Raw genomic sequence first — 21,793 nt, 5'->3', positions numbered from 1 at the left:
ACTAATCTTAAAATATACTTTTTTTTAATGATTTCAACAACTCATTACTGCATAATTTCAACAACACTATGCTAGGTTAAAATGTAAAACAAATAAAAAGATATCAGAACTTTTAAAAAACTAAAAAGAAATTTTGACAAATAAAACCTTTGAAAAATTAACTCACAGGAATTCTTAACTGTTCAGCTGTAAAAGGCTTGTCAGAATGCTTTAAAACTTGAAATTTATCAGGAAGATTTTTAAGGCAGTTATACTTATTCAAAAAGCTGTTCAAAGTTCTATCGACAGAAAATTTGCTTTGGAATATATTTGTTAAATAATCACAAGTATCCTGTCGGGATTTGTCTTTTAATTTACCAATTTCTAAGCGGTAAACAGTATTCCGAATTAGTTTTATAAAAATTAAAAAGAAGCTACACAGTTTAGAGTACTGTAATTTAGCATAAGTGTAAGGTAGTAAAACTTTTAGAATGTTTAAAACTTTAGTATTACAATTTTGTACATAAAAAATCAAATAAATGTAACATAAACTATAACCTATTGTATTACTTTTTTAACTAAGTTTAAGTAAACCAGTAGACTCCACGGTAATTAAAATTTGTGCACAGAAACTCCCCAAAAAGATACCAAAGACCTTTTTTTCTCTTCATTCTAACCTCCAAAATATCTAGTAAATGTTTCAAAAATTTTTTCCGAATATCTAGTATTAATTTAAAAACTCCCAACAAATATATCGTAGACCTACTTTTGCTCTTCATCATTAATTCCAGAACATCAAGTGTAAGTTTCATAGAAATTTCGTGCACACCGTGAAGGCTACTGAACTTAACTAATATTTTTTTAAGGTAGAAAATATAAATATTAAGTATTAATAAAATTATATGCAGGTTTTTCCATTATTATAACTAAAAGTTTTTGATTTTAGTGTTTCGGTAAAAAAGCCACAGAGTAATAACATTTTTTTTCTCAAATCTTTACATACTGTAAAGATAGTTTGTACAGTTGCTTATTTTTTACTAAATCTTTTAACACAATCGAATTTAAGTATTCAGAATAAAAGAGTAATAACGTTAAAAAACCTGCTTTAGTTAACTATTCAGTTTTATGTACTATTTTAATAAAAATATAAAAACCTCAGTGTCATTACTACTTTCGGATGGATTTGTACCATCTAAAACTTCATTTTTAAGCTCTGAACAAAGTTTATAGTCGTTCTTCTGAATAAAAAGCTTTGAACATCAAAATAAAAAAAAAGTAACAACTATAACAAAAGCTCATTTGTCTTAAGTATGTTTAAAGAATACAAAGCTTAAATAGTTTTATATTGCAAAAAATAATATTATTTAAAATTTATAAAAACTTTCTTTTACAAACTCGAAAAATATGTTATTTTAAAATATTAAAAACCCACAGCATTTAAAATAAAACTTTTTAATAAAAAAATATGTCTAATCTAAAACATATTAAACATAAAAACATTTTATATTTGTTTTCAATAGAAATGGTTATGATAGTTTATACAATATACTAGTTTAAACTTGAAATAAGTATAAAGATAGCACGACTTTTGAAACCTTAAAAGTAATTTTGTTAAGTAAACTCTTTGCAAAAATAACTTACAGAAATTCTGTTTTTATTTGCTTTAAAGATATTGTCAGAATTCTTTAGATTTTGACAATTATCAGGAATGTTTTTAAGAAAATCACAATTATACAAATAGTTGTATAAAGTTCTATCTACTGGAAATTTGCTTTGAAACATGTTTGCTGAGTATTCACAAGTATCCTGTCACAAATTTCCAATTCAATGAGGTAAAGAGTGTTTTGAATTAACCAAAGAATAATAGAATGCAACATAACAAAAATTTTTATTTAAACTAATGTTACAACATCCATATATTGTAAACTTAAACAAACTTAAAAAACTAGTTATACTAATTTACAATTGAAATAATATTTTAAGCTTTCATCTACTTTAATTTAAAACAAACGGTATCTTTTTTCTTATCTAGAATTGCAAAATAACATAAATCAAGTATTAAAGACAAACTTAAGTTCAATAAAAGTTTTACTAAATATAATATATAATTAAAATTAAGTTATATAAAACTAGTGCAAAAGTGACGCCGTTCAATAGTGACTTCGTGCATTTCTGACACCTACACGTTTCAACCTCTTACAGTTGTATTTTATTGTTAAGTCGCTATCAAAACTACCATTATATTGTAACAACAAAGCATTATTGCTAAAGAATAACTATGATCAAAACCAAAAGTGCAAACTCAAGAAATCATGATCAAATTTTTTTTTATGGTTAATTTCAATATTTTAAAATCAACATTGTTATGAAGAGATATTAAACCATCTAAAACAAAAAATAAACTTTTATTTAAAATATTATTTTCATGGAAAGTTACATTCAGCTTTTAATAACTTTCAAAATGTTTTTTTTATATCAACAACAAAAAATGTCTGCCAGACCTAAAAATCTGTATACAATTACAGACATTTTTTATAAATTTTTTACTTCAAAGTAAATTTAGCTGCTTCTCATTTTCCTTTAGATTCTGTTTTTATAACATTACCTTTTAGACAATTTTTATATTCTTATTTTAATTATAAATGGTGCTGATGTAATTTACTTCGTTCGTTTTTCAATGTGTAAGTTTTATAAACAGCTATTTACAATTTTTTATTTATATTTAATTATAAAGCTGTTAGATTTAAGCTTCACTGTTCTTTATTTTCGTTAACTTTTTTTGATTTTACTGATTTCTATTAGTTGTTTTTAATGTTTTCTTTTTGTTTTACGTTTAATTTAATTAAATATAAAATACTTTTTTTTTTTAGGTTTTTCATTAACACTTAGTAAGTTTAGTTTTTTAGGTAAGAAGTGCAAACTCAACGGTAAGTGCGAACTTAAAACTTGCAAACTCAAGAGGAAGACTACTATATATAAAACTAATTTCATTTTTATATTTCTAAAAATCAAAATTAAAAACACTTAACAGGAGTTTATAAATTATTTATAAATATTTTGCTTTGCTGTTGATTAAACGAAAAAATTAAACAAATTTTGTATTTAATAAAAGCTTATACAAAAAAAAAAATTAAACAACTTACGAATACACCTGTGTCTTTAAGTTCATAATCATCTTTTTGACTTTCCTGTTTTTAAACAATAGTTATAACAAATATAAAATTTCAACTTCTAATAAAAACTATTTTAACCTGAAATTCTGTTTCAGATTCGATTGTTTGTTGTAAACTTTCGTTTACTGGAAACTTTTCACAAGATTCCTAAAGTTTAGAATTATGGCTTTTATAAAATAAACAAACTTAATTTGAAGTAGTCAAAGGTAAAAATTTAATCATTCTTGTAACTTTTATGTATCTCAGATCAACATATGTTATGAAATGTTATTAAATTTACCTATTTTTAGTTGTTTAGTAGTTTTAAAACTTAATTATCAGAGACTTACATAAATTATGATTCAAACTAAACTAAAATAAAAGCAACTTAACTTTTTAAATTTTTTAAATATGAATCAAAAAGTTTTAAACTGGAAATCAGTTTAAGTATATAAAATTAAAAAAGTTAAAACAAACTTCAAAAATCATATTTATACCATATATAATTGAACTATTTTCACTGAATTTTAAAGTTAAACTGCAATGAACAGACGTCGGCAAACGACACTCAAAGAGCTGGTTTAGCCTAGAAGGTTCAATGAAACCAGATTATTCTCCAAATAACGTATGTCTTATACGTTCTAAACGTTTAGGTATAACATTCAAAATACTCTAATAGTAATATTTCTAATAATAATAGGCTGCTATTGACTGAAATCGGCTATACGCGTTATGTTCAAAAAAATAATTCATCTACAAAATGCACAACAATAAAAACATAAACAAATGCATTGGTGCAACATAATAGCGATCACTTTGGTCAACGCGACATTAACAAACTCGCGGCCATTATTTGAAACAACTATTTGAAGAACTCCAAACAAATCTACTCAACATTAAAAAGAAAACATTTCTGACTGTTTGGGCATTATTATCTACGATTAGCAAAATCAAAAAAAAACCGGTGGCTTGGTCTTTTGCTGTTAAAATATACTATTTATTTCAAGAGAGCTGATTTAAGTAGCCAAAAAAAATGAAAAAGTTTAGTATTATCCAGGAAAACACTTACTTTTGGCCGATTATATCTGGTGACTAATGTCCCTAGGTATACACACCAGGGGCGTGTCTAGACTTTTTTCAAAAGGGGTTCACAATTTTTTTGTTCTTAATTTACTGCTTAAGTACGCATTTCTTAGGTATGCACTGCCAGTTAAGTACGCAATATTTAGCCGAAAAACAATGTGTTTAAAATGTTTTTTTCTGTTTAGAAATAAGAAAAAAAAATATATGTAGCAATGGGAAAATATTATATATTTTTATTTATTATACTGTATTGAATTTAGATAAATTAAAACTAAAAGAGCCGAAAAAAAATTATATTTATAATAAAAACATTTTTTTAAATAATTAAATCTATAAAAAATTAAACTTCACTAAAAAAAATGGTTAATTATCTAGGATGATATCGAACAAATACCAAGCTGAAATTATAATGTTCAATGTTGTTTTTTACCATAATTATAGGCTTAAAACTTATACTTTATAAATACATAAATAAAACTTATTTATTATAAACAAATAAAGCTTAAGTATTTAATTTCTCTTTATTTTAAAACAAAGCAAATGATACAATAGCTTATATACATTACTATTCTGTAAAATAAAATCAATTAAGTATTTTAGTTTATAACAAAAAAATTTAATTCAAACTATGTATTTATATAGCTTGTTTAAAACGAAGTATAATTTTAGATCAATCATACAAGGCATAAAGTATTGATTTTAAGCCTAAAATTATGGTTCAAAAGATATTAATCACAATATAATTTTAGCTTGATACTGGTGCGATATCATCCTAGGTAATTACCAAAAAATGGTTAGACTTTTACCACTAAATTAAAATATCTTTAAATTATAATTAAATGTTTGCCTGATGGTGCAGGAATTATAATAATGATTTTTCTATATCTCTGAGTTGAAAATTTCAAAAAATCAAGAACAAAATTTGTGGCTAACAGATATACAAAAATAAAATAACTCAAATAAAAAATATTAGAATACCATTAAATGATAAAAGAATAAATTGGCAGATGGTGTATTGGTCTAAAGATAATTTGAGAAAGTTTTTAGAACTTTTTTAAAGTGTGCAATATGAGCGTTCTCAGAATCAAAAAGTATAAAAACGTCATCTAAATAAATTAAAAGTTACAAGAGTACATTATACTTTTAACAAATTGCTGAAAAAGTTTTGGCGATTAAAATCTTAGTGACAAGCATTCCTGAATTAGTTACTTTCACTGCATATTATCGTGAGTCTGCATAAAGAGGTAAGCTGTAATAAGCTATGTTTAGATCTAAAGCGCTAAAAACCGAGTACCTGCTGAATTTCTTTTCAAGAGCGTATCTATGCACTGTTATTGATATGAAAATGAGCGCATGTAGGTATTCAACACAATTTACACATGTAGAATTATAAGTTGTGCCCTTAAAATAAAAAATAAATCTTCTTTAAAAATGTTAGAAATATTCTGTCCTTAAAAACATTCATGCATATCCTTCAAATCAAAAAAAAAAGCTGCTCTATAAGGCAGAACTTCATTACAACATAAAAGTAGTTAAAACAAATACTAACTGAAGTAAGATCCAGTAACTTTTTTTCTATGTGATTTTTGATCTAGAAAAGTTTACCTTTATTGTAATAGGTTAAATGCGGATAATAATTTTGTAACTATAAAAGCAAAAAGTTTTTAAAATACAAATTGGACACCAGAACTTTGTTATGAAAAATGAACTATTAGAAATTTCATGCTGTAAGTAACAAAACTTAAAAAAAAAACATTTCTCCATGCCTGGTAGAACAAAAACATTACTAATATAACCTGCTAACATAATATTTATAAACTGAAAACAATTATTTTCAACTGTTAAAAAGTTTCAGAAAACTTTTCACAATAATACTTTATTGACTTGTTTTAATTTATTGTTTTTAAAACTTTAAACAGCTTGTAAGTTGTAATGCAACAAAAACGCTGATTTTATTAAAAATTAAAATTCTAAACTCACTACGTTCTTATTTATTATATACTCCAAATAACTTAAACAAAATCAAATAAAAGCAAAAACTTTAAACACACCTCATCATAAATTTTTTCAGTCGAAAAGCAGTTTAAAACCTGTTAGGTATATTTCTAATGAAATTTTAATAAACTTTCGTGATAAAAAAGTTTACTTACTTTGTGGTCTTTTTTTTTTAAACTATTATATTCTTCATTTGCTAAATTTTTAACGATCTGTAAAGTAAAACTTAACACAGTCTCGTTATTTAAACTAGAAACAAGTAAAGATCAAATCACTTACACGTTTTAAAACATTTTCATCAACTTTTGTACTTTGTAAGTAGTGACATAACGAATTAGTATGCTGAAAAGTAACATATCAAAATAAACTATCAAAACAAGAGTTAATTAGAAATTGTGTCAAGTTAACCATTTTTTAATGTCATATTCAACATCAAAGCTTAACACAAAATTATCATTTAGAATCATAATATATTTAAATACACCTATCAAAAACTAAGCTTTACGTGAAAAATAATCTGAAAACTATATACTCTGCTTAAGAGGTACTTAAAAATATGCTAATGAACAATATAGTAATTTTTTTTTATTATAATATATTTGATATATCCTTAACATATCTGTTTAAACTTCTATAATATATTTTTTATAATACTTAACTTGCAGTACAAAACTATAAAACCATAAGTTTTAAATAAGCAACAATTATAGATCGTTATTTCGTATATTCTAAATATTTTTAAACGTTTTAATAAAAAAATACTTAAAGAACTACTTCGTAATTTTCATAGCTCACCATAAAATTATTACCATAAAGCACTTTAATGGTAATAATTTTATGGTGATCTACGATTCTACAAAAAGAGTTTTTAGATCGTGATCATTGCATTACGCATGAAACACTGTGTAGAATAAAAACTCTCAATTTAAAATTGTCTAAAACAATTTATAAAACTAACAAAAAATTGTTAAACTGCTTTTAATAAACTTTTTTAATAGTGAACACCCTTAACATTTTTTAAAGAAAAGTCCATCAAGATATGAATAAGCGTCAGTAGTAACGCACTGCAATAGGTTTTCGAGTATGATTAAAATTTCGGTACAAATAAGATACACTTTTAATATAATTAAAACTTGATGTAATCATTGAAACAATTTTATGTTTGGAAGCCATTTTTTATTGGGAAAAAAATCAATATTAAGATAAACTTAATATATAAAAAGTGAAATAAATAACTGTCTAAAAAAACTAACTCTGTTCTAAACATAACTGAAATAATACATATTTGCTGATATATATAAATCTACAAAACTAAAATAAAAAGTTCGCTACCAATACATTAACGTCTAATAAATAAAAGGTTTGAGTTTATAATAGCACTCACTTTTACGTAGATTGGAACGGACGATGGAATAACAACAGACTAAAAAGTTATAAGTATAGTTATTACTAAACAAAAACTTACATAATTTCTGTGTAAATTAGTAAGTTTTAAAATTTTCCTTACGTTTTTTAGACTTCTTAAATAAACAGATATACTTTGGGTCACCTGTTTCAAAAAGTTTTGTCCAATTAAACTTAAAACTAAATGAAATAATCTTAATCTAAATTCTACTGACTAACATATGTCAAACTTGTTAACATTTTTCTAATAAAACCATGCATTTAAGCCAGAGGTGCTTTATAACCATTATCTCATTAGTATAAACTTAACTTGAAGCTGTAGTAAGTATTTTTAGTTGTTTATAATACTTTTAGTGGTAAAAATTTTATAAAATCAAAACTCTTGAAAGATCCTTCTCTCAAGATACCAACTCATTCTGGCTGATCACGTATTAAGGTATTGAAATCACGTATTAAGGTATTGAAATAAAATTTAAATTCTAATTTTCTATCCAAAGAAAATAATTGAGTAACATTTTTTTTTGTATTTAGTATTTGTTAAAAATTTATTTTCTGGTTCCTTGTCAACTTGGTCAATATTACAAACACTTTTTAAATTTTAATGTGTAAGACTAAGAAACAAAATTTTAGCTGAATGTAAAATTGTTGAAAGAGCGATATTTTTTTAACCAAAAAGTGGTCATTTAATAAATAAGTTTTAAAAAACCTGGTTTAAAGAAACAAAAAGTTAGGATATAATAGTTTTAGCTTGCTAAAAATTCATATTAAGCATAACCTCATTCATGAATTGGTCATTGAAACTTTCGATATCGACCTAAGAAAATTATTGTAAAATAAAGCATTTATTTTTTTTTTAAATACTAAAAGCAATACCTTTTGTTTTCTTATCAACTCTTTCACACAAACTTCTGCATAGAAGGTTGCAATCTAATCACATAAATATTAAAAAACTAAATGCATTGTACATTCAAAATAATTTGTGTAAACTAAAAATTATTTTAGTTTTTGAAAATTTGGTAAAATTTCTAATACTAACAACAAAAAATTCTACATACGTAAAACAATAACAAATCTTAAAATTCAAATTAATCTCATATGTCAAATAAAAAGCCCTGGAAAAATGTTATTGTTTATATCCCTTAAAGTTACGATTTTACTTTTTTAATGAGATAAATAATTTCCTCAAATTCATTTAAATAAAACCTTCTGTTTACAAAAGACAGTTTTTCAAATAATTCAAGTTTTGCTCATGTCCTCATAAGTACAATTAAATCTCATTCGAGTAGAACTATATTAGAATAATATTCTATATCTCAATAGGATGTTTGTATTTATAGGCTTTGTTTGCAAAAAAACTACTAAAAAATAAATCTTCGTATTATAAAAAATATAGCTTATAAAAACTACTTTTACAAATATATAATTCGTAGCTACAAAAAAAAAATACAATTAACACAACATTATAAAAACTAACTTTTTGGACAAAAACTTCACTAAAATTATGCTTTTCAAGGAAATCTATCAAAGACTGCGAGCACTATCAAAAAACTGATTTTCATTCATAATTGTTATAACCAACAAAAATATGGTTTAAAGATTTATTAAAAATTTGTATTTTTAATGTTAATAAATAATATCAAAAAACTTTTATTAATCACCTGAACTTTTATGCATCCAAAATTATGATTTTCTATCTGTAAGAGACGAAAAAGTTAATTAAACTAACAAGCTACTATTTATAATTCCTAACAAAGTCTTACTAAAAAAGTTTTTAAATTATTACTTATTTTTTTAATGTTTTTTGCTTTCAAAATATTTTTTTAAACGTTATAGACAATAAGTTAGTCATTATAACTAAATGATCAACTAAAGTTTTACATTTATAAACTCTATATAAATGCTAGGTAAAAAAAAAAATTTTAACATATACACATTTTAAAGTATAAATCATTAAAATTTTCGAAAAATAGTTAAATACGTTTAAATATTAGCAATAAAGTTTTTAAATTTACACTACATTGCACTTTTGTAACTAAAAAGAAAAACTACTTTATAAGGTGCTAGACTAAAGGTCCTGTAAATTAATTGACAATTCAAAAAATAATTTTGTTATACCGCATTATTTTTCTACCAGTATTAAAAAATTGAAATGATTTTTTAGACAGTTGTATGTTTAATCTATTTAGCTTATTTAATGGTATACGTGCTAGTTTACTATTTCATTTGTGACCGGTTTGGTAAGAAAAAGTCTGATCTTGTCAAACATTTAACAAAATAATAAACTGTACTTAAACAACAGTTGAAACTTTTTAACATCCACAAAACTTAGACGTTTTCGTCAAGTATTCGTTTACGTTTTTATTACAATTCAATGAATAAGTTTAAACCGTCATGTAGAGTAGACAGTATTGTTTGAGTACAGTTTATCATTTTATTAATTGTTTGACAACCAGATTTTTTCTCACCAAAACCAGTCTCAAATCAAATAGTAAATTAGCACGTATGTTATTTAAATAAGCTGTTTACTCAGTAAATTGAGCAATATTTTAAAGTCAGGGTTGCCAAATTTTTTTGGCAATTTTTTTCCAGGTTTTCAAAAGTACACGTTTTTGGGTCTATTTATAGTTTATAGTTAAGTTTAAAGTAAAAAACTTTGTTAAATAGTATAAAAAAATTGAAAAGATACTGTAAAGCTAATTTTAATGTGTTTTTTAATAAAAAAAAACTATGATGATGACCAATTTTTTTTACCTTTATGTTAAATTTTGTGTCAAATCGAAATTTTATTACTTAACATGTAAAAATTGTTTAAAATTCCAGGTTTTCCCAGGCTTTTAAGTGATTTTTGTTCAAAATTACAGTTTTTTTTTTCAAAATATCTCAAAATCCATGTTTTTTTAGCCTAAATTGTCAAATTTAAGGTTTTTCCAGGATTCCGAATTTTTTGGCAACCTTGTAAAGTTAATACAACCAATTATAAATAAAAACAAATTGTACAGTAATCTTCCTTTATTATACCAACATATGTTTCTGTGAGTTTAACGAATCAACACACTTCAACTGGGTTCTGTAAAAAAATAATTACTGTAATGAGAGAATAGAAGCATAGAATAAAGTAGGTGTATACATGTTTTCATTAAAATAAGATATTAAAGTGATATTGAAAACGATATTAAAATATATTGGAGTGTGTTGATTCGTTAACACACAGAAACATATGTTGGTACAATAAAGGAAGATTACTGTACATTTTTTTTGTTCATATTCCAGTGAAGTTACTTCACTATGATCTTTTGTTAGCAAACGATTAAACCTATATTTTTAAACAGTTACAACCAATTATACGAATTTAATCTTTCTCCTCCAGTAGTTGAGATCTATCTATTTGTTTTCTTAAAACCAAAACATATCAGAACTAATTATATGAGGATTTTTTTGAAAATGTTATAATTATATAATGAAAAGGTATACTTTATATATCACTTACATTTTGAAGACCAGCTGATGGGTTTAATACTATATTTTCTTTAGCTGAAGAACAATCAGAGCTTACTGAATCAAAGGAGTCAGAGTAATCAAGTTCATTTACAACCCTTGGTAAAGCAATCCCTCCAGCTAAAAAAAATAGTTTTAAATGACTTCAAGTTATTTTATTGTCTAGGCAAAGGTAACAGTGTAAAATTAATACACAAGCGTTAGAAATCATTTTAATACACTAAAATTTACCTTCAACGCCTATAAATATGTATAGTACATATTTATATACCAAACAAAATTAAACAACATATAATAGTTAAGAATATTAGCTATTATAAAGTCTTAAACACTCAGTCTACTAACTATACTATACTAATATAAACCACACAAAGTTTTATTTTTTCATAGATATACTACAGGTAGAAGTATTTAGGTGATGTTTGCTGGACTCATTTAAACATATGATTCAGATGTGTTTAGGCTTCATTGAGAAAATTAAAAAATCATAAATAAATTTTGCAAAAAAAAAAGTCTGCACCCGAAAAACTGATTTGAGCTCTAAAAATTACATATTTTCGTTTTATTTAATGAAATATTAATAAAGTCATTTATACATACATGTCCTAGACTTATAATCTATATCTTAAATAAAAGCTTATAATCAAAGGCAAACATTTAAAGACACTCCAATTGCTTTTAATGTATTATGATGTCATTATCATACAAAATGTACAAACTTTGTCTGTAAAATGGTACTTTTTTTCTAATATAACAAGAAAATTCTTTTGCTGTTTTTTTAATATTGTTAGGCTTATTGTTGAAACTTATAAGAGGTTGCCCTTAACTATTATATTTCTTCACAAAAATTAGTTAGTCCTGATCAGTTTTGGAAAAATACAACTTCCATCATGACAGAGTTGGTTAACAAAAACTTAAATAGTGGGAAAGAAGTTTCTAAAGTTTTCAAATCCAATGTTCAACCTCCAACTCATTTGTTGTGCAAATTCCTTCCAGTGAAGGCGTTTGATCATTCTAACTAAACAATATTTGCTGAAATAGAATCCAGGTTAGATTTTAGAAAAAAGCTTCAAGATTTAAATCCATCAGTTAAACCATTTTTGCGAGGAAAAAAATCTCTTTGATTACATTCTAAACAGAAAGAGCCAATTTAATCGCCTTTAAATTTATCACAAACACAGATTTACTAATTATGGGTGTTCTGCCGCATCTATTTTGCAAAGCCTTCCGTTTATTCGAATGCTTATAAATGAAACACATCTAAGCAAACCAGCATGTGGAAGTCGGCAAACTACTGCTTGATTCTGAATTTATAGTCACTAAACTTGAAGCACTTTTTACTAAACTCACAAAGTTTCTTACTTTACACTACCATTTTTACACTTTGTTGAGGTTAGCTCTCAAAAGGACCTTATCAAAGTATTTTTTAAGCTGTATGAAAATCTTAGCAACGGAATAATGAACACATTGGATGACTATATGGTACATTATCCACATATTAACATATTGAAGCCAACTTCTGAGTTGTGCTGTAAAACTCTTTACAGTAGCGGATCATTTCTAACCCGCTATCATTTCTTACTTGATCACTTCTAACCCGCTATCATTTCTTACTTGATCACTTCTAACCCGATTATATTTAACCCATTCATTTCTAACCTGAACATTTCTAACCCGATCACTTCTAATTCGATCATTTTTAACAAATCACTTCTAACTCGATCATATCTAACCCGATCATATCTAACCTCATAGTTTCTAACCTGATCATTTCTAACCCAATTGCTTCTAACCTAATCAGTAAAAATATGTTTTTTTAGTTCCGGATCTAATTCGAAAACAAACTAGTCATACAAAGTTGTTAATATAATAAAGTATTTCTTATTTTTATTTAAAACTATAATAATAACAAATTATATAGTATCTTTCTTTTATTACACTAAGACATATTTCTGTGTGCTAACGGATTAACACACTTCAATGGAGCTATGAAAATGAAGGAAGATACTGTATAATTAGTTATTATTATATTTTAAAATAAAAAGTACTTCCTTCATTTTCATAGCTCCGTTGAAGTGTGTTAATCCGTTAACACACAGATTCATGTGTTAGTGTAATAAAAAAAAAATGTTGTATAATTTGTTATTATTATATATTCCAGTGAACTTGTTTCGCTAGGATCTTTTGTTAACAAACTATAAAATTAAAATTTTTAATAGTTATTTTAAAATATAAGGATTTTATTGTGTTATGTAAAATATAATTTTAGCAATAAAAAGTATTAACTTAACATAATTTTAATTTTTATAATTTTTTTTTAATCTACTTTTATAGACATTATTTTTTAATTATATACAATTTACTAAATCGTTTGACAATATTTCGAATTCTTCTTAGTAGGATTCTAGTAAGCAGTTATAATTTTATTTAAGTTGAATCTTCTTGTTACTTACGTAGCTAGAATTATTTTAACAAAAGTAAATTTTAAAAAGTAAACATTTACAAATATAATATTGAGATACAAAAATTTTTATATTACGATCTATAAACTACATTTAAGTCTTGCGTAACCGTTGTATTATTGTTAAGTAATCTTTTACTGTCTAATAATCGGTTAGTTTTCAGATACATCTTAATAACTTATACAAATTTTTCTACAACTTCCATAGGCCCATTAAGATTATAAAAGTTAAACAAACATTAGGAGAAATTAAATAGTTTTGTTATATAAGGTGGAAAATTATAACTTTTAGATATAACCTAGCAAATAAAACAGCTATGTCATGTAACAAACCGCAAAGGTATGTTATGTCAGTTGACCGTCTTGAATTTAATTAATAAACTCCTACTTAGTCCTTGAGCAAGTCATAAAACTTAAACAGACTTGTTTATTTGTAAACAATAATAAGTTTAAATAAAAAAAATAGTTTAATGGACTTTACATTAAAATTTTAATAAAATTGGTTTGAAAATTAAATAGAAGATAGTTTTTAGTAAACTTTTGTTTTTTTTTTCATTTTTAGTTTTGCACCTTACATTAGGAAACTGTAGAGCTCACCAGCTTTGATCGCTTAATCTGAAAACTACTTTGAACTTTTTAAATCTGTTTAAATGTTTGATAGCTAAGAAAAAACTCTACAAAATTAGATAAACATTTAAAACCAAGGTAGACCTCCAACCTTAATGCACCAGGAAGCGTGGATAATGACAAGTTTCTGAGTGCATTGCTACATCTTCTGAATACTCCTGACAGCAATTATAAAGTTATTCTGGCCAAGATCGTATTTTCGCGTAAACTTTAAGATATTTTTTCGTATTTGGTTAGAAATAGATTACTATACCATCAGTTATATTTTATATAATTGGCTCATTTAAAAATTTTTTTTATGTTAAACACTGTTTATTGAACAACAACAAAAAAGTGTTTAAATATTTATTCCTAAGACCTGGTGCACGCAAAAACCTTTCGATTATCAAGTCGCACACCACAGATACCTTTTAACGTCTTGTCTAGGACATAAAGATTTAAATAAATAATCATTTAAAGTTTTTTTATTTTATATTACTATAAAAACTCTTACTAACTGGGCTAACTTTTAACAAATGATAACAGGCCACAAGGTATAGTAAAAAGTCTTCCATGGGCCAACTTTATTTGAAATAGCTGTAGTAATCGAAATAAAAATACTACTTTATACCAAAAATGTGATATAATAAACAATAATAAAGCTTGAGCAATAAAAAAAAAAAAAGATTAATTGTAATTAGTTTTTATTAAAAAAAAGTCAGTTGTTACTTGAAAAGTACTTTTTGGGCCCAGTTTGTTGACAACTGATTTAGATAGTTACTTACATTACTTAACAACATATTAAATTGAAGTGAAAAAGTTGTTTTGTCAAGCTACAGCTGTTTCAAACGACGATTGTTGTCGTTTTCTTCAGGCCTTTACAAAACAATGATAACCAATTTTTAGGCAAACAATATATACAAAATAAATACAAAATAACTGATCATGCGTGAAAAAGAAAGTAAGAGTAACAAAAGAGAGAGAGAGAAATGTTTTTAATTAGTTAGATTATCTGTTAATGTTATAAAATTGATTAAAGCAAAGATTAAGGGCGTAGGGGGGTCAAACATTTTTTTTTTTACTAAAAATAACATTTGCTCTTAAGTAAAAGCTTTTTCAAACCACCAGCCAGTTTTTATAGAATTGAAAAATATCATATAACTTTTGAGATATTGTTATTTTTGTAAAAATATTCCTATACCATCAATTGGAGCGCAAATTTTTTGGGGTCATCTTATTGAAAATTTAAAAGTTCAATAATAATCTATCTTTTTATGCATACTTTGAGCTAGAGACCTCAAACTTTCAGAAAATGTTCAATATATAGTTTCAAAGACTCTGAACCAGACATGTTAAAAAGCTCTGCTTTGTTTACTCAAGCGTGAAATTACTAACTTAAAACAAACCAAAGTTTATACGCTTCATTGCTGAATTACCATAGTAACTATTAGCATTTTACCAACTCTGCTCTGAACGTTGCGATTTTAAAAATATTAAAAAATAAAAATCTTAAATAAAATAAAAAAAATTTTCGGAAATAAAAAACTTCCTGCATTAAACTTTTTTTTTATTTAATAATGGACTTTCTGTGAAAATTTGAAGAAGATTGGTCATAAAATGAAAGACGAGATAGATTTTTATTAAAATAGTATTTTTTGCATTTTTGGTTTGTGCCTTCGATTAGGAACCTATTGAGGCCACCAACTTTGATCGCTTATATCTCAAAAATTAATCTTAATTTTTTAAGCGGTTAAAAATGTCTGACAGCTCAGATAAAAGTCTATAAAATAAGATCAACTTCTAAAAATCAAGGTGAACCCCCCCCCCCCTATGCCCTTAACTTAAATGAGAAAGACAGAAGGAAAAAAGGGGAAATGTATTTTATTATATTTAGTTACATTAAGGGCATAGGGGGGGGTAAACACCCTTTTTTGGTTTTTGATCTTATTTTATATAGTTTTTACTAAGCTACAAGATCCTTTTTACAGATTTTAAAAATTCAAAATAATTTTTGAGATATATCCGGTCAAAATCGGAGGCAAGAATAGGATCCTTATGGGAAGCGCAAACTAAAACAGCAAATAATTAGAAATCACTAAAAATCTATCTCCTCCTACATTTTTTGAGACAACTACCTCAAATTTTAGCAATATTTAAAAAATTCTGTTGGAATAGAATTTAAAAAAATTAAAAAATAAAAATTTTAATAATAAAAAACTAAAAAAAACTGTTTTTTTGTTTATTTTTTATATAAATTTTTATTTTCCAATTTTTTAAAAATTCTTTCCAACAGAATTTTTTAAATATATCAAGGAACATTTCCTAAAAATTTGAGGTAGTTATCTCAAAAAACGTAGGAGAAGATAGATTTTTAGTGAAATAGTCTATTTTTGCCGTTTTAGTTTGTGCCTCCCATAAGTAACCTATTGTTGCCTCCGACTTTGACCGGCTATATCTCAAAAATTAATTTGAATTTTTTAAATCTGTAAGAAGCATCTTGTATTTTAGTAAAAATTATTTAAAATAAGATCAAAAACCAAAAAAGGGTGTTTACCCCTCCCTATGCCCTTAAATTAGATTGACAATAAAATGGTATAAGGTTACAAAATTAAACTAGATTTAATCAAAATTGACTTTAAGTTTTAGTATTTTTCAACATTATTTATTCAAGTTAAAACATAACAAACTAAATTTAACATATTAACTAGCAAAGGTAAAACACAACACGTTAATTCAAATGATGACTAATGAGTTTTAAAAAGTTAAATTGGAATGTTTTGCAATAATGAATGCTAATACGAAAACTGCAAAAATTACCAATTACAAAAACTAAATTAATAAATAGATAAAATTCTAAAAACAAAATCTAGTTTTTGAATAATTAGTTAATCTAGCTAATTTTTTGTTTCCAATTTATCAACAGAAATTTATTCCTGTGCATGCAACTTCCGTAAGTTCAGACCTTTTGTTTATGCAGTGGCTGCTTGCTTGTAGTATCTGGAGAGCTTCTTTCAAGCAAAGCCTGCATGTAATTTAGCCTGGTTTGGGTTTGTTCACTTTTTCCAGAATCTTCCAACTTAAATTGTACTCTGCTACTCTTGTTTTAGTTTATGTATCAATTTTGAAAGTTCTGTTGAGTTAACATACTTGTGGTAGTTCCTATTACCAGTGTTGTATACAATTATTATTGGAAACAAAAAATTAGCTAGAACAACTAATTATTCAAAAAATAGGGTTTTGTTTTTAGAAATTTATCTACATTTATGTATTTAATTTTTATAATTGGTAATGTATGCAGTTTTTGTATCAGCATTCATTATTGCTAAACATTCCGTTTTAAATAAAAAATTTTAAACTCATTAGTCATAATTTGAATTCATGTATTTTGCTTTACCTTTGCTAATTATTATGTAAAATAAAACTTGTTTTGATTTGTTTAAAAATTTTAAAAGATACTAAAAGATAATCTCTTTTGTTTAGGGGTAGGGAGTACTTGGGTGATGTTTGCTGGACTTATCAGTCCATATGATTTGGATGTGTTTTTGCTATGTGTCAAGTCAGCTAGGCAGAAAGATATTACTGATATAATTTCATTTCAATTGCATGTTGACATATATATAAAATACATTTTTAATCACTTTCCGTTATTAGAAATTATAATTATTGAGAGCATTTTATATAAGTAAATACAATAAAAACAATTAACTGCTATGAGTTTAAAACTAAAAAAGATTTGATAAAAAGCTTTAAAATTAGAGAATTAAAACATCTAAACAAACTAACAAATTAAGTTTTAATTTATTTAGATGTACAATACTTTATAAACTTTAACTAATAGTAATTTGAAAACAATAACATACTTAAAGCTAAAAAAAACTAATACAGATAATCATTTATTGTTTATTAAATAAAAATCCTTAAATTTAAAAAATTAAATAACACTAATTTTAATAAATTCACATGCACTTTCTATGATATATAAGTCTAGATATTTTACTCTTAGACAGGTGCTCTCAATAATCATAACTTCTAATAACAGAAAGTAATTTAAAATTTATTATATATATATATATCAACATGGAATTGAAATGACATTACATAAGTAATATCTTTCTGTCTAGCTGACTTCACACATTTTATATTCTAAATCAAAAAACTATAAGAAAAACGGCAGAAGAATTTGCTTTTTATATTAGAAAAAAAAAGTACAATTTTATGCAATTTTACAGACAAAATTTGCATATTTAGTGTAATAATGACGTCATAATACAACAAAGGCAGTTGAAATGTCTTTAAATTATGCCTATAATTATAAGCTTTCATTTAAGATATAAATTATAAGTCTAGGACATGTATAAGTAATTTTATTACTTTTTAGTGTCAAAAATCAAAAGGTATGTGATTTATGGGGTTGAAATTAGTTTTTTTGGAAGCAAGTTTTTTTCTTTGCAAAATTATAATTTTTTTTTTCATTCTTTTTAACTAAGCAAAAACACATCCGAATCATATGTACTTATTTGAATTTTACAATATAACCAAAAAAAATGTGATGTACTCCCTACCCCTACATTTTACAGACAAATTTTGCACACTTAGGGTGATTATGACGTCATAATACATCAGAAGCAGTTAACATGTCTTTAAATATATGTCAATAAGTAAAAGCTTTCATTTAAGACATAAATTATAAGTCTAGAACATGTATGAGTGATTTTATTACTGTTTAAGTCAAAAAATCAAAAAGTATGTAATTTTTGGGGGTGAAATTAGTTTTTTGGGCAACAAACTTTTTTTATTGAATTTTTTTTTTTTTTTCAGATTCTTCTTAATGAAGCAAAAACATATTCAAATCATATGTACTTGAATAAATATTACAATACGACCAATAAAATGTGCTGTACTCCCTACCCCTATTTTGTTACTCTTACTTACTTTCTTTTTTCACGCATGAAATGTTATTTTGTATTGATTTTGTATATATTGTTTGCCTGAAAAAGGTTATCATTAATTTGTTAAGGCCTGATGAAAATAACAACTATTGTCTTTTGAAAGAGCTGTAGCTTGAGAAAATTAACTTTTGCACTTCAATTTGATGTAATTAGCTCTTAACTCAAGTAAATAGAGCACTCTAACATAGTAATCTGCAAATATACTATCCTTAACAACATATAAATACTAAATATTACAACTTAAAAAAAAACAAACAACCTATTGCAGAAGCTATAGCAGCATATTTTCTAACACTTTTTGCTTTAAAACTTTGTATTTTTGGATGAGTGTAATTTGGAACAACTGCGAATGCTGCACTTGGTACTAAAGCTATACCAATTCTTTTCTTAAATTTATTTAAAGTAATGAAAATATAAAAAAAACTACTTAAAATATCAATTTTTAAAAAACAAAACTCAAAAAAAATTAAGAACATTAAATAAATGTATAATAAATATAAACAATATTATGGATTGCCATTTAATTTTGAAAGTTGCTTTTAGGATTCTTGAACTTATTTATGGACTTTTTTACTACAAATTTTCTGTTAATTTTGTAGTCAAGAAAAAATTAATAAATATAAAAATAATAAAACATTTTAAATACATGTAAAGTATACTATTGTGCTCTATTTATTTTTAAACAACTTAACAAAGTATAAGACATATGTTGTCATAGATTTAGAAATAAAATTATAAACTTTTGGGTCTATACATTCATTAATAAAAACTATTAGTTTATTTTAGTTAATATGTAAGACAAGTATTTTTTTTTCAAATTAGCACACCTTAAAAACATACAAAACTAATAAAAGTTTAAATGTAAATGTACTATGCATTATTAAAAGCTTATGTGGAACTTTTTAATATTTTAGTAAGTTTTTGAACTTAATAAAAAAGGTTTTTTATGGGTTTACAGCATTCGAAAGTACACTGTTAACAACAATTATCTAATAAATACTTGTTTTTTTAGTCAAAAATTCTTAAAAATTTTTATTTTACAATAAAAAATACATCATATTATAAGATTTTTCATACGTTCTCTTTTCAAGAAACAAAAAATATATGATAAGCATGTTTGTTGTTCTAAAAGGCAGTTATGAATAAAATTTTAGAATACCTAGTGGGAGTTCTGTTGTACCCAAAAGTCTCATATAAAGTTTTCAATAAGTCTCTTATTCTTAAACTCATACAAAATTAGTTAAATATTTGTAAAACTCACAACTTATTGTTTGTGTAAACAAAAAGCTATTTTAAAACTTACGTAAAAAGATTTTCGTTTTTTCTTAAATACTGGTTTCAAGATAGTCATCTTTGAGCTAAAATGTTAGAATTGAACAAAAATATACCAATAAAGATTTAAACAGGTACAAACAAAATTACAAAAACACCTTTAAAACACAGTGAATTTAAGTTGTTAAAATAAGTAAAGTTTAATTTAAAAAAAAAGAGACAAAAGTTAAAATCTGGTAAAGTAAAACATAAGCACAACTTTTACAAACATAATTAAATAAAAGTTATGAGCATTTCCAAACACAGACTGCAGTGTTTCCACTATGAAACATATACAACATGCATTTAGTTTCATGTGTAACTTCAAAACCAAAACCTTCTCCAACTGCTACATGCCAATATGCACCAAACTTTTTGTCCATGTTTTCTTTAATCAACTTTGCAGCTGATTCTAAATTATTTGCAAATTTTTCGCAAGCTGTCACTGCAAGATCAATACATTCAGTTCTCATTTCTTCAGGCATATCAGTATGTTTGACTAGAGAATAAGTGTGAAATCTTCTTGGGTCTTGTTTAGAAAGGTCTGCAGAATCTCCACCTTCAGCCATTGTTATGTCTTAAGTATTAGGTTGTAAATATTATAAAGTACTAGAAAAAATTTTTAAACTTTGAGTGTTTTTTATAGCATAAAATTTTGATTTTATTCAAAACTGCATAATAAAACAGCTTAACATAAAACAAATATATCAATAACATATCAACTAAAAGTGTAAAAATGTTAAAAATCTAATTAAAAGCATACATTTGATTAAGGGCATAGGTGGAAATCACTTAAAAAGATATTATAAGTAAAAAATTTATGACAAAAATACAAAAAAAAATGTTATATTTGTTTCTTTAATAAAATTCTTATTTTCTATTTTTCTAAATTCTGTTCATACAGAATTTTCTAAATATTACAAGGAATGTTTCTTAAAAGTTTGAGGTATTTATCTCAAAAAATGTAGGAGAAGATAGATTTTTAGAGAAATAGCCTTTTTTTGCCATTTTAGTTTGCACCTCCCATAAGGAACCTATTGTAGTCTCCAACTTCTACTGGCTATATCTCAAAAACTATTTTGAGTTTTAGAAATCTGTAAAAAGCATCTTGTAGCTTAGTTAAAACTCAATAAAATAAGACTAAATTGTGAAAAAGGTGATTAAAACCCCCCTATGCCCTTAATGTTAATACTTTTAGCTTAAGAATCAATTTGAAAACCATATATAAACTACATAAACTACTAATTACAATCGCTTAAATTAAATATTTTATCATTTGTAGCTAAGCCCAAAATTTAAATGATCAATTTTTAAAGTAAAGCTTACAACAAATAATTTAAAATACTTTTGGAAAAATA

The 21,793-nt window shown here is 24.9% G+C and overlaps 2 protein-coding genes across 2 annotated transcripts in view; both read right to left on the bottom strand.

Moving 5' to 3' along the window:
- Positions 1 to 20,547, bottom strand: part of LOC145828563 (uncharacterized) — a 60,223-nt gene extending 39,676 nt beyond the window's left edge. Inside the window, exons 1-5 of the mRNA XM_082936318.1 lie at positions 20,428 to 20,547; positions 19,384 to 19,510; positions 11,101 to 11,228; positions 3,231 to 3,299; positions 3,123 to 3,167 (exon numbers count right to left, since the gene is read on the bottom strand). Of these exons, the coding sequence (XP_082792444.1) occupies positions 3,123 to 3,167; positions 3,231 to 3,299; positions 11,101 to 11,228; positions 19,384 to 19,510; positions 20,428 to 20,475 (417 nt within the window). The 5' untranslated portion in view covers positions 20,476 to 20,547. The remainder of the gene's footprint in view (positions 1 to 3,122; positions 3,168 to 3,230; positions 3,300 to 11,100; positions 11,229 to 19,383; positions 19,511 to 20,427) is intronic.
- Positions 20,296 to 21,036, bottom strand: LOC145849877 (dynein axonemal light chain 4-like). Its single transcript, XM_082954971.1, has one exon. It carries the CDS (start codon positions 21,002 to 21,004, stop codon positions 20,681 to 20,683), a length of 324 nt encoding a protein of 107 aa, XP_082811097.1. The 5' UTR covers positions 21,005 to 21,036; the 3' UTR covers positions 20,296 to 20,680.
- Positions 21,037 to 21,793: the final 757 nt, after the last annotated feature.

This window comes from Thalia democratica, chromosome 2 (genome assembly GCF_965202585.1).
Source record: "Thalia democratica chromosome 2, ktThaDemo2.hap1.1, whole genome shotgun sequence".
Classification (NCBI taxonomy): Eukaryota; Metazoa; Chordata; class Thaliacea; order Salpida; family Salpidae; genus Thalia; species Thalia democratica.
This window is presented reverse-complemented; position numbering and strand designations above follow the sequence as displayed.

Coding starts and splice junctions, on each gene's coding strand:
- LOC145849877 (XM_082954971.1), bottom strand. CDS start 21,004: ATGGCTGAAGGTGGAGATTCTGCAGACCTTTCTAAACAAGACCCAAGA.